Source organism: Eschrichtius robustus, chromosome X (genome assembly GCF_028021215.1).
Source record: "Eschrichtius robustus isolate mEscRob2 chromosome X, mEscRob2.pri, whole genome shotgun sequence".
Taxonomy (NCBI): Eukaryota; Metazoa; Chordata; class Mammalia; order Artiodactyla; family Eschrichtiidae; genus Eschrichtius; species Eschrichtius robustus.
This window is the reverse complement of record NC_090845.1, coordinates 1,558,501-1,572,649: the sequence shown is the minus strand read 5'-3', so window position 1 is coordinate 1,572,649 and position 14,149 is coordinate 1,558,501. Positions and strand designations below refer to the sequence as shown.

Here is a 14,149-nt window from a genome sequence, read left to right as displayed (position 1 = left end):
CGTGTTGGGGTCCTAACCCTCAGCGTCTCAGAAGGCAACTTTATTTGGAAATAGGGCTGATGCAGATGTCATGAGTTAAGAGGAGGTCGGATAGGGTACAGTGGACCCCAAGCCACTATGACTGGTGTCCTTATAAAGAGGGGAAACTCGGACACAGACACATGCATACACACAGGGAGACGCCTTGTGGATATGGAAGGGATACGGCCACAAGCCCGGGGATGCCTGGAGCCCCCAGAAGCTGGAAGAGGCAGGAAGGACCCTCCCCTGGAGCCTCTGGAGGGAGCGCGGCCCTGGGACACCTTGACCTCAGACGTCTGGTTTCCAGAACTGGGGGAGGGTGAATGTCTGTGGTTCTCAGTCACCCAGTCTGGGGTCGTTTTTACGGCCGCCCCAGGGAACTAAGACGGCCCCCCAAGAGAGAGCCCGGCCAGCCCCCCTTGGGAGACAGGAAGACGCCTGGTGCTCAGAGGGGCCCGGAACCTCAAGCTCCCTTTGCGTCTCAGCCCAGGCTCTTGGCATCCAAACAAAAATATTCTTTCTAATCACTAGAAGGTCAGTGTTCGTGGTGGCCACCGCCGGTGAGGTCAAGAAGAGTGGTGGCATCTCGGGTGTCAGGCAGTGAATGGAGCCTGTAGAACGTTCAGTGGGGTCCCCCCAAGAAGATTCGTACCCCCGGAACCTGGGACCTTATTTGGAAGCAGGGTCTTTGCTGATGTGATGAAATGAAGGGTCTGAGGTGAGGTCCTCCTGGAGGAGGGTGGCCCTACATCCAATGGCAGGGTCCTTCTAAGAGACAGAAGAGGAGAGACACAGACACAGAGGAGAAGCCCCGGGAAGACAGAGGTAGAGACGGGAGGAAGAGACAGAGAGAGACAAAGGAGAGACGGGGGGCGTGGGGTCTGTGGCCGGTAGTTACGGTGTGGGAGCAGCTGCCTCTGCAGGTTAGAGGCAGTTAGTTAGGGAATTAGGGCATGGGGCACTCCCACCGAATCCTGAGGGATTTGGGGGCCGGGGGGTGGACCTTTAGGGCAGCACCAGGCAGGTGATGGCGTCTGGTCTATGGACCAGGGAGCTTCACCTCAAGAGTCGCTGGACGGTAATAGATATAAGGAGCCTGCGCTTGGGGTGGCAGATTGGGGCGGGGGCGGGGGCCACCCACCTCCTCTTTGTAGGCGGGCTCCATACCCTGTAAGAGACAAGCAGAGCGTGGGTGCCTGACCCCATCGCCAAGAAGGGCCCTCATTTGTCAGAGCATATTCAGGTTTACAGGAAAATCGAGGATAAAATAATCAGTCATTGAGTAGAAATAGTAAATAGAATACTTCTTTACACAAAAATAATAAATAGAGGTAATTGAGTATAACGTATCGATGAACTAAAAAGTACCTGGGGGAGGGATAAATTAGGAGTTTGGGATTAACAGACACACACTACTATATATATAAAATCGATAAGCAACAAGGACCTACTGTAGAGCACAGGGAACTCTACTCACTATCTTGTAATAACCTATAATGGAAAAGAATCTGAAATATATATATATAACACTGAACATATACAGTTAATATGTGTATATAACTGAATCACTTTGCTGTGACCTGAAACTAACACAACATTGTAAATCAACTATGTTTCAATTAAAAAAAAAAATTTCTTTTAAGTACCTGGTCTTTTATTAAAAAAATAAAATTGATAGACTTGATTTTTTTGAGCCGTTTTGGTTACCAGAAAAATTGACCATACGCTAGTTGAGTCTAAATAATAAATATAATACATAAATCAGTAGAGAACAATAGGAAATGTAAGTAAATCGTAGAGTATAAAATACCAACTACCTCAAAAATATTTGGTCTTTTTAATCAATAGACTTGACTTTTTTTGAGTGGTTTTGGGTTTACAGAAAACTTGACTATAAGCAGTAATTGAGTATAAGTAATATGTATATAAATACATTGACATAATGAATAAATATAAGTAAATAATTGAGTATAAAAATATCAATGAGCTCAAAAATACTCATTTTCGTTTCATTTATGGACTAATTTTTTCAGCAGTTTTAGAAAAGTTGAGTATGAAATAATCAGAACATGAGTATAAATAATAAATATACACAAATAGGTAAACACACATAAAAGATAAATATAAGTAAATAATTGAGTATAAAATGCTGATTAGTGCAATAATATTTGATCTTTTAAATTAATAGATTTTTTGAGTAGTTTTAAGGTTGTGGAAAAATTGAGTATGAGCAGTAATTGAACACAGATAATAAATGTAATAAATGTAAGTATATAATTGAGTATGAAACACTGATAGACTCAAAGTGCTCGGTCTTTTTTTAATTAATAGATTTTTTTGAATAGTTTTGGGTTTATAGAAAAATTGAGTAAACAGCAAGGTCCTACTGTGTAGCACAGGGAACTATATTCAATATCCCGTGATAAACCATCATGGAAAAGAACATGAAAAAGAATGTATATGGTATAACTGAATCACTTTGCTGTATAGCAGAAATTAACACAACAGAGTAAATCAACTATACTTCAATAAAATAAATTAAAAAAAGAAAAGAGTACAAGCACTTATTGAGTATAAATAAATAAACAATAAATAATTACAAGTAGACAATTAAGTACAAAATACCACCTAGCTCAAAAATAGCTGGTCCTTTTTTTTTTAATCTATTGACTATTTAGATTAAATAATCTATTTAATCTATTGACTCCAATAGATTTTGAGCAGTCTTAGGCTTATGAAAAAGTTGAGTGTAAAGTATAAATAAAAGTAACACGCACAGAAAAATGAACATAGTCAATAACTATGTCAGTCACTGAGTATAGAATACCGGTGATCTCCAGCATATTTTTTTAATAGTAGCTTTATTCAGGTGTGGTTTGCATACAGCAAAGCACACCTGCAGAGCATATAATCTGCTGACTTTGGCAAACGTGTGCATGAAACCAGCACAATACAGGAAATGTGTCCATCACCCCCAAATTCCCTCCAGCTTCTCCTCCATGCCCTCCTCCCTGCACCCCTGCCCCAGCCCTCAGATCTGTCCCTACAGAGCATCCTGAATTTTCCTGTGTAAATCGTTTCTTTTATAACACTTTTAAACATACACACGGGACCCTCCAGTTCTTGGCGGCTAGGATTCCACTGTGTGGTTATATTTTGTTCATCCCCTCCCTAGGGTTGTGTCCTGTTTGGGGACCATTATACACGTAGGTGCTACAAACACTTAGGTCCCATCTTTGGGGGGCCACTGGCTTCATTTCTCGCAGGGGAGTTGCAGGCTCTGTGACATACGGTCAGAGTTTCACCAAGTGGCTGTTTCAACCTTTTGCTCTTTTTCTATAGGGTTGTTTATCTTCCGAGTGTTGACAGGTAAACGTCCCTCCTCTACCCCAAACCTGACGGAAAGTATGCAAGCATTTCCTTCCATATTCTCACTTCCTTTCCAATGTCAGCCGTGTCATTCAAACGGCCAAACACTTTGTTTTGCTAAAGCTCATTTATTTTACAGTTCCTCTTTTTCTTTCTTTGCATGTTTCACCTACCCCCAAAGCCCCAGAGTCCAGGGGGGTGTAAGAGTATAAGAGAGGCCCACCCAGGAGACCGTTTACCTTCTGCATCTGAAGTTCATACTTGAAGTCATCATTAAGGTGACTCTTCACTTGCCACTGCATGAACAAGTAGCTTTGGTTGCACCACCTGCTAGTGACGTTGGGAGCAGCTAATACCTCTAGGGGAGAAAAAAACACTTTTATGAGTAAAGCACATCAAACAATAATTTCCACCCCCCCACCCCGGAGATACTTTTAAAACAGGCCTCCTACAAACTCAGGGGGGAAAAAAGAGAGGAAAATGTCATTCCAAGGTTAAAAAGTGGCCAAAAAGTATCAAGAGACAGAGACAAGTGAGAGAAAACTGTTGGGATGATTAGGGTCACTGAGCCTGGGACCAGCTCTCAGACACTGGCCCGGGGAGACGCCCCCCAGCCGCTCGGAGGCCCTTGCAAAGCTTTCCTCTCGTCTGTGCAGGGACACCCCTCAGAGCAGCCCTGTTCTCTTCCCTCTTGGCGATCCCAGTCCCTGGGGCTACGCTTCTCCAGCAGCGGGAGCAAAGCGCGGCCCAGCTGCAAGGTCCCCCCCTCCTGCCCACTGGACCAATCGGCTCCGCTCTGACCCCGCCTCCAGGGCAGCCGGGCCCCCTCCGCGAACTGCCCGGGGCCGGTCCTGCCCCCATGGCCTTGGCCGCCAATTCCACTCCCAAAAGTTCGCCCGGAATCTTCTGCCCCAGCCTTGGGCTCTGACCGGGTCACATCCCCCGCTTTCTTCTCACCTGCCCCAGAACCACCCCTGTCCCCCGCAGCGTGGGACCCAGCTCCTCCAGGACCCTCCTGCCCCACTGTGGGCTGGCCCAGGGCTCCGCCCTTTGCCCTCCCTGGGGTGCTCTGCATCCCTGATCCCGGCTCCAGCAGTTTCCTGCGGGACCGCGGCTAGGTCTACAGGTCTGACCCCCCACCAGGACCCCATCGCTGTCTCCTCAGCACCCCACCTGGACCCCTGGCAGGAAACCCAGGCTCACCATGGGGAGGTCCCCAGTCCCGGGTCCCCCCCTGATGTGCGCTCAAGCCTCCTGCCACCTCCATCCCACTGCCACGGGGCTGGCATCACCCCGCCACCCCTGCTGGGAACCAGGCCATGGACTCCCCCCGTGGACCGCAGGGCTGGGGCCGGAGCACAGGTGCTGAGTCGCGGGCGGGGCCACACGTGTAGGGCTGCACTGGCCCAGGGGCGCTTGGTGTGTGAGGGACGCGGCATCAGAGTGAGGTTGCTTCCGGGCTGGGGGGACACCACAGACAACGGCAGGCGCCCCATCCCGCTTCTGAACCAGAGGCCCCCATCTTCTCCCCTTCTGCACCCACCTCTCCGCTCATGTGCTTCCCTGCTACATGTGGACCAGCCAGGGTGGCGAGGGGCCAGGTTTCATGGGGTTTGAAGCTGTCATAATTTGGGGGGCAGGGGGGTGTCTAATGTAAAGGAAAAAAATATTGACAGAGCTTTGCTAAGATGGGTTTTGTGTTCTGAAAACCTGCAGTCGAAAGATTCAAAGAAAAAGAACAACTATTTTTGAGCTATTTCTGAACACAGGGCCTGGAGAGGGGCGACCCGCGTGAGACCCCCAGCCTCAAGGTGCAGCTGTCCTCGGTGGACGGGGGGCACAGAGCCACCTGCGAGGTGCGTTCTGGAAATGCTTCCTTAGGTCCAGGGAACACAGAGCAGCTGCTATGAGCTAGGCGTCTGTGTCTCCCCAGATTCACGCACGGAAGCCCTGACGCCCAGTGGGACGGTTTTGGAGGCAGGGCCTTTGGGACATAATCGGGGTTAGATGAGGTCCTGAAGGTGAGGCCCCCATGATGGGATCAGTACCCTTATAATCAGAGCAAGCGGGTGTGGGATGAATTGGGAGATTGGGACGGACATACGTACTCTAAGATGTGTAACATAGACACCTAGTGAGAACCCGCCCTACAGCACAGGGAACTCCAGCTCACTTCGCAGCACAGTAGAAACTAACACAACATTGTAAGGCAACTCTACCCCAATAAGAAATAAGAATAAAAAAGAAGCGGGGGGAAGAGGCACCAGAGCTCGCTCTCCACTGTGTGAGGACACAGCAAACCCGGAGCCACCCGCAAGCCAGGAAGAGGGCCTGGCCAGGAACTGAGGTGCCCACGCCGCAATCTCCGACTCCCAGCCCCCCGGACTGTGGGAGACGAGTGTGCTATCTAAGCCCCCAGCCCGGGGTATTCGGTTGCAGGACAGCAAGCGGCATCTTCGACCCAAGTGCGGCACACGAAGAAGGTGTCACGTTTTCCTACTCACCGATTTTGGCTAATCTATCGCTCGTTTCAGAGCAGGGGATTTTGGAGCCACTGCTGGTGCCGTTCACCAGGAAACGGGTTTGATCCTTGGATAACACAGAGATGTTGTGAAAACGACACTGGACGTTTGTCCCTTGCTCATCTGCTGTGTACTGGGAGCACGGCCACTTCTCGTAGGAGCTGTGAGGAGTGGGGCTGGGTCATGAGCGGCCCTGAAGCCCCCGCTCCAGCCCGGGGGAGCCCCGGCGAGCCCAAGGTCACACCTACTCTAGGTTCTCCAGGTAGAGACTGTACTGCACGTCCCTCGGGGCCTCCCGGCCCACCGCCCAGCTGCACGTCAGGAAATCCACGTCGTGAACCCAGCAGGTCAGGTTTTCTGCAGCCGCCCTGGGATTCCCTTCTGGGCTTGCAAAGAAGAGGGGAAAAAAAAAAAAACTGAGTCCCGGATAAACACCAAGGTCCTACTGTAGAGCCCAAGGAACTATATTCAATATCCTGGGATAAACCATCATGGAAAAGAATATGAAAAAGAATATTCACGTATAACCGAGTCACTTTGCTGGACAGCAGAAATTAACACAACGCTGTAAATCACTCTACGTCAATAAAATTCTTTTAAAAATTGTTTTAAAGTGAGTCTCTTTTTAGCGACCCTTGTGAATTCTCACGCGGTTCTAAGAAATAATAGAGACGTCCGTGCAGCGCTCACCGTTTCTGCAATGGTAACAACTCCCGTCCCTGCAAGGCTCCCCGCCCGTGGCCCGCCCCCCCGGGGCCCTATGTACCCTCACCGGACGCCTCCCGTCCCCAGCCCTGCCCACCCAACCCTAACCCTAAGAAACGCCCAACGGTCCTTCAGGAACTCTCTTTCTCTTATTACCTTTCTCTTTGCCTACTCCTCAGCTAAAGTCCGTTGCCATCAGAACCCTATTTTTAAGAAGTAACATATTGTGGGTGAAACCTGGATCAGCTAGAGTCGTGAAAGACTTTTTTTTTTTTTTTTTTTTTTTAATGAAAGGGGAAAAGAAAAATCCAACAACATAAACTGCATTTCCAACAATTTGGAGCCAGAGTTTATCTTCCTCGTTTTCCCATTCTCAGAAGAGCACAGTTTTGTGATATTACAACTTCCTGACAAAGAGCACAAGAAATGTTCAGACTTGCTATTGGTGTTCTCTTTGTCCAAACTGTATATGGGATCAGTTTGTTTGCTTGGCATGAGGAAAATGATAAAACTCTGTTCTCAAACTACAAAAAAGCAAAAACCGAAAAACACAAAAACAACAACAAAAAAACTGCTCTCTGTTTCTACAGTTCTGTTCATTCAGGCAGGTGCCGTGCACGAAATTGCATGAGACCCTCCGAGATGGTCTTTTTTCCACGAAGCTATGTCCCTGGAGACCCATCCAAGGTAAAAGGCATTATTTTGGTATTCAGAGCACTAACGGATGATTGAAAGCAAAGGAAACCCCGAAAGAGCATCTCCCCCTCACCTTGACTAGGATACTGAATCCACGTGGAGAATGGCTGACCTTTGGTCACCCTGATGCTGTAGTTTGTCGCTTGGCATGACAAGTCAGGAATACTGCAATACGTGCTTTTCCGTGCCTGAGAGAGACATAGCAATCTGTTCATAATTAGGGGAGAACTAATAAAACACTAAGACTTCAGATTAAAACAAAGAAAGAAAGAAAGAAAGAAAACTATAGGTTTTCTTTAGTTTTCCTCAACATCCAAAGCCGCAATCTCAGTATTCATGCAGAGAGAGAGAGAGAGAGAGAGGGAGATGAAAATGAGGAAATCACTCACCAAAAGGAAAAAATATCCTAGAAGGTTCTAAGACAGAGTTGGCAGAATGCCTTGATATTCTGAGAAGACGTTTAGCCATTTGGCCAAGAATGTGATGGTAAAGTAGTGATGGACAAACTGGGCAAACAGATAAAACCTTAAGGAAACGGAAATTATTAAATTCAGGAGAAACAAACATTTGTGTAAGAAAGGAAAGAAAAATCCCCATTAACCACATGGCTCAGGTGTGAATAGTGTGTATGTGGTTAGAATAAACTGAATATTTGTCGAGAGAGGAGAGAGTGTAAGCCGAGGATGGCAACTGCTGGGGAGGTGAGTTGGGGGGAGGAAATAGAGAGTGAAGCCTCCCGTCCCTTAGGAGAAAAATCAACACATTTTGGCTAAACTGAATGAATCAAGAATCTGTGTTATATAGAGATGCAGAGGTCTAGAACAACAGCGCCAGGTGTAAAAAGGTCAAAAGTGATGTCTCACCGAAAAGTTGCTACTTTGTCATAACGAACCCTGTACGACTATTTTCCTCTTTAAACTCTGTGCAGGTATTGCTTTAAAAAACAGTTGAAAAAGAAAACAGAAAAGAGGCAGGAAAATTTGAGAAGCAAAAAGAAGGCTTGAGAATTGAGTGGTCCTTGTCCTCGAGGGAGCAAACGGGGGTCACCACCACCCAAGGAATGCAGATACAGCACATGAGGGAATCTCAAGAGGGTCCCATATTTTGAAATTGTCCGCTACATTGGCTTCTACTTGAGCCGTTAGAAAAATAGCTTGATATTTAATATATTTAATATACATTCATTTAAATATATATTTAATATATTTGATTTCTATTGACGTAGTGTGTGAAGGAATCATCCAACTTAATTTTAGTCCTATTTATTTATTTATTCTGGCTGCGCCGGGTCTTAGTTGAGGCACGTGGGATCTTCGTTGCGGTGTGAGGGATCTTTAGTTGCGGCATGTGGGATCTAGTTCCCCGACCAGGGATCAAACCCGGGCCACCGGCATTAAGAGCAAGGAGGCTTACCCACTGGACCACCAGGGAAGTCCTCAATTTTAGTCCCTTCTGGAAACTGGGCGAGTACCGTTTATTCTATAGACTGTCATTTCTCCACTGATTGGAACTATTTTCTTAATGATGTAAGAAATTCCCCCAAATGCCTGTTTCTGTTTTTGGATTGTTGTGTTCCTTTAATCCACCCCAGCCCTCTCAGGCCGATACCTCTCTTTGGACGATGGTAGCTTCTTAGTACATTTAGATACTTGGGAGGGCAAGTTCTTAATCGCTAGCCTTCCTTATCAAAATTTCTTGGTTCTTCTGCAACATTTGTTCTTGCAGATCGAGTTTAGGGTCAACTGGCCGAGCTCCATTAAAATCCCATAGGGGTTTGTCATGAACTGGATTGTGCCCTACCCCCCCCCCCAAAAAAACTCATATATTGAAATCCAAACCCTTAATGGAACTGTATTTGGAGTTGGGGTCTTTAAAGAGGGCATGAAAGTAAAATGAGGTCATTAGGGTGGGTTCTGATCCCATAGGACTGGTGTCCTTATAAGAAGAGGAGATCAGGACACAGACGCACACAGAGGGACGACCACGTGAGGACACAGGGAGGAGACGGCCGTCTACACGCCCAGGAGAGAGGCCTCGGGAGGAACCAGCCCTGCCCACACCTGGATCTCAGACTCCAGCCTCCAGGACTGGGAGACATACATGTCTGTTGTTTAAGCCGCCCCGTGTGCGGTGCTTTGTTACAGCAGCAGCCCCAGCAGACTAACATGGGGTGTGATTTGGATTGTACTCAGTTGAGAGTAATCTGAGGGAACCAGGGTTCTTCCCAAGGACGCTGACAGGTGCATCCTTCTCATGAAGCATATGCTCAACGGTTGGAATTCCCACCACGGCCTGCCCATGAGACGTGTCACAGTTCTCACGCCCTCCAAACCCTCTGATACAGGAGGGGATTTGAGTGGGGGGCAGGGGGTGTAGGAGGGGCACAGTGTCTCCCGAGGTCTCACCTTCAACTGGGCTTGGTTCTCTACCTGCAGTATCTCAGCCCATTTCCTCACCAACCCTGTCCGGTGGGTACCATTCTGGATGTCTTACAGATCAGGAGTCCCAAGCCGCAGTGCCCGTAAAAGATCCCACATTCCACAGCTGAGCCCAGGAGTAGAACCCGTGTCTCTGTGACGCTAAGTACAGGGAAGACGGTTTACCTTAGCGAAAGCTTTTGAATTGATGAAACACGTAATTTCGGAAACGTTTCCATGGAGGTCCCAGGTCAATCTTTTTCTTTCTGGCTCCATCCTTAGGTTCTTAATCGGCGGGTCTGGATCGGAAATGTCTATAGGGTAAGAGTCTGGAGAGAGGCACACAACGCCTAAACTTTGTCCTACTCGGTTACCCCTCGGGAAGGTGAGTTCCACACGGAGAAGTGGTTGCCTGGAGCAGGCAGAGGCCCCGAATCTGCAGTACCTTAGTGACCTCACCAGCTCACCCTCCCAACAATGGGGGAAGAAAGTCAGAAAAGCAGATCACTTCTGCCGTCCGCGTTGATGTGAAGTGTACCTTTCTTAAGCATGTATGTCAAAGAAGGCCGTTTTCACTGAAAACCAATTCAGGCTTAGAGAGCTGGCTCAGTGTCTGCCCTACAGACTGAGATTTCGGAATGCTTTGCAAGTTGCAATAGAAATTTTAATGTAGGGACTTCCCTGGCGGTCCCGTGGTTAAGACTTCGCCTTCCAATGCAGGGGGTGCGGGTTCGATCCCTGGTTGGGGAGCTGAGATGCCACATGCCTCGGGGCCAAAAAACCAAAACATAAAACAGAAGAAGTATTGTAACAAATTCAATAAAGACTTTAAAAGTGGTCCACATCAAAAAAATCTTAAAAAAAAAAAGAAATTTTAATGTGATATATTAAAAATATATAAATTTTAATGTAATATATTTCTAAATGTAATATATACCACGCATATATGAGATGTAATATATAAAAATATATAAACTTATATACAATTATATATAATGGAATATATATTTTCATAAAGTAGGAGACATCATTACACAATGATATTTATGTGCTTACACAGAGTGCCAGAGGAATTCTCATCGTCTTGGAAAATCACCCAAAATGCATACATCTAAATACATTTTGAAGTGTAATCAAAGCACATATATATATATATTCGTATGATGCTGTCAATGGGGATGGAGGTCAGGAGTTTGCAGACCAAAGGATTCCACGTGTTTTATCAGTGACTTGCTTCATGAAGCAATCACATAGGGCCAACAACTCAAAGCTGTAAAGGTCCATCAGACATTTCTTCAGCTGTTATCTGTGACCCCTCATTGAGAGGATTTCGCAGAAATGACTGTTTATAAACTGCAAGCACTGTGACCACTTCTCAGGCTCAACAACCTTCGTTTGACAAGCAAGACCAAACCCTATGAATATCTTGGTTTCTGGCATTACGGCCTCCCAACCTATAAGGATAATGTATTCCTTAAAAAAACAACTTCCCTAGGGAAATTTCTTACAAGTGAAAATGTAATTTTTACTGGATTCTTATGCCTCAGAATTTATATTCACTTCTTCCAAAACAACAGTAAATATCATTAAAGCAGCTATGAGTGATGCAGTAGAAAATATGAGTTTTAGCGTATTCTTATTACATTTTAGTTTGGTTTTAATTTTTATAACTTTATTTACAACCTTAATTATTTTAAAATTAAAATTTTTAAAGAATCTTCATAATCTAATATGAAATGTACATATATAAAATTATATATATTTATGTAACTAAGTACATATATGTTTAAATAACATAACAAGGGAGTTTTCTGTCACTATGTTTTCCATAAAATCTACCTATGCTCCTTTAGAGCGGTCATTATCCACTCAATTACAGATGTGCTCACAAATAAAAAAGAACTTTAATGCAAAAAGAAGAAAGTAAAAGCAAATCTGTAAAGACAAAATGAACCAAGATCAATGCAAATACACATAAGAGTGTTTACTGCAATATACTCGTGACCCTCTGGTATTCTGAAAGAAAAGGGACATAGTGTTCTCAACCCTAGAGCTTTTGAAAAACTATAGATGGTGGGAAATACTCTTCCAGTCATGATAAAGTAGTCTCAGATGTATCTCTCACCATAAGCCCCTCGAAAACTGGGCCAAATATATAAACCAACTATTTCTAGACTTTCTGAAAACTAAGATGAACAATTCTGAGAGTGTATTTTGGGGTGGGAGACATTCACAATCCAACGGGACAAGGTGGAGAGTCCTTGCTGAACACTGAGAAGTCAGTAAAGACCCCAGAAGAGTCATGCCTTCGTTGTTGGAGAGAAAAAACTAAAGGTGACTCACCTTGAAAAAGCTTCAAAACAAGGCGACCCACCAATAAAGGAATGGCCTGCTGAAACAAAACTCACCATCTTTAAAGAAGACAACCAAAGCAGACCCTCACCAACCCCTCCTTCACAATATCCAGCACCCAATAAAAAATTACTAGACACGCAGAGAAGCAGGAATGTGTTGGCTGTGACCAGAAGAAATATCAGGTCATAGAAATCGTCCCCTAAGTGGCCGATGATGAAATTAACAGAGAAGTCCATTAAAACAGCCATTATAAATATGTTAGAAGACTTGAAGGAAAACATGAACACTATGCAGTGAGGAATGGAAGATATAAAGGAAGAACCAAACAGAATTTTTAGAGGTAGAACATATAGCATCTGAGATGAAAAAATTCACTTGGATGAACTGGAAAACAATGGAAACGATCTACGCTGAAGCCCCCAAAGAAAAATATCTGAAGAAATTATGGCCAAACCTTTTCCTAACTTAATGAAAATTATAAACCTACAGGCCCAGAAAGCTCAAAAACCCTACCTAGGATACACAGACACACACGTACCAACAAGCACACAAATAAACAAGCACAAACACTAAGACACATCATCCTCAAATGCCTTATTAAAAAGTGGTATCAAGAAAACCTTAAAAAACCAACGGGAAAAAGACACAGCACCTATCAGAGAACAAAGATAAGAATTTCTGCTGATTTCTCTTTAGAAACAAAGGGAGACAGAAGATAACAGAACGACTTCTCCAAATGCTGCAAGAAAACAATACAAATCCTGGTCAACCTAGAATCTATATCTTAGCGATAAATGGAAGGTGAAATATAAAGACTTTTTATAGTAACAAAAAGTGAAAGGGTTTTTTTTTGTATTTTTTTATTTGTTGTTTTTTTTTTGCCAGAAGAGCAGGTCTGTAAGAAATGTTAAAATAACAAAGGCTTTTCTGGCTGAAGGAAAAATCACCAGATGGAAACTCACGAAGGAATGTGGAAACAAGGTGAGCAGAGATGCAACAAAAGCATACCAGAAATAGTAAAAATGTAGGCAAACGTGTAAAACTTTCCCATTTTTTAATGTTTTAAGAAGATAATTCTTTAAAAGAAAAATATTGTATTGTGTATTGTGGGCTTATAGAGATGTAGAAGTACATGTGTGACATGGCATAAAGGATGAGGCAGGAAGTAAAAGCATACTGTTTTGAGATTCCTATGTTCTACGTGAAGTAGAATAACATTATCTGAAGGTAGTATGTACTGAATGAATCATTCCAGAGGAACCACACAAGCAGTGCAACAAAGAGGGCTAGCCCAAAAGCCAATGGTAGAGAAAAAAAACAAAAACAAAAACAAGCACTAAAGAAGTAACTGAAAAGAAGTCAGGAAAGGAGGGGCGAAAAAAAAAAAAAAGGAAAACTGAAAAAAAAAAAAAAAAACCCCAGCAAACAAATAGCAAAATGGTAGAATTAAACTCAATCATATTAATAAGTTCATTGCATGCAAATGGTCTAAACACTCCAGTGAGAAGGAAAGTTTGTCAGACTAGATTTTAAAAGTACCCCACAGTATGCTGTCTGCAAGAAAGGTGCTTTAAATATAGTTTAAATGGCAATAATAGGAAAGCATATTTTATGCAAACTCTAATTGCATAAAACCTAGGATTTTATCCCAGGATTTTATTTCCAAGGGTAAGAAGGGACCATTTCAAGTGATTAAGTGGCCAATTCATCCTAATATATGTGCTCCCAAAGAGTCATTTTCAAAATACATGAGGCATAAGCACCACCCCCCTCTCTAATAGAACAGACAGACAGAAAACGGGAGGGATATACTGGACTTGAACAAAATATCAACAATTTGACCTAATTGACATTGTTGGGACATTCTAACCAATGACCGCAGGGTGCACTTTATTTTTTGGTTTTTCTGGGGGGGGCCGAGCCGCACGGCTTGCGGGATCTTAGTTCCCTGACCAGGGCTGGAACCTGCGTCCCCTGCAGTGCAGAGTCCTAACCACTGGACCACCAGGGAAATCCCAGCATGCATGTTTTTATCAAGTACAAACAGAAGATTCTCAAAATAGA

The 14,149-nt window shown here is 44.5% G+C and overlaps 1 protein-coding gene across 5 annotated transcripts in view; it reads right to left on the bottom strand.

Annotated features, from left to right (window-relative positions):
* The window catches only part of IL3RA (interleukin 3 receptor subunit alpha), a 33,114-nt gene that overhangs the window by 2,509 nt on the left and 16,456 nt on the right, over positions 1-14,149 (bottom strand). For 2 of the 5 annotated variants that reach the window (XM_068532492.1, XM_068532496.1), the window contains exons 5-10: positions 9,917-10,059; positions 7,387-7,501; positions 6,161-6,293; positions 5,895-6,073; positions 3,630-3,748; positions 1,163-1,189 (exon numbers count right to left, since the gene is read on the bottom strand). In XM_068532492.1, coding sequence (XP_068388593.1) covers positions 1,163-1,189; positions 3,630-3,748; positions 5,895-6,073; positions 6,161-6,293; positions 7,387-7,501; positions 9,917-10,059 — 716 coding nt within the window. The remainder of the gene's footprint in view (positions 1-1,162; positions 1,190-3,629; positions 3,749-5,894; positions 6,074-6,160; positions 6,294-7,386; positions 7,502-9,916; positions 10,060-14,149) is intronic. The other 3 variants (XM_068532494.1, XM_068532495.1, XM_068532493.1) reach the window with 3 other exon arrangements.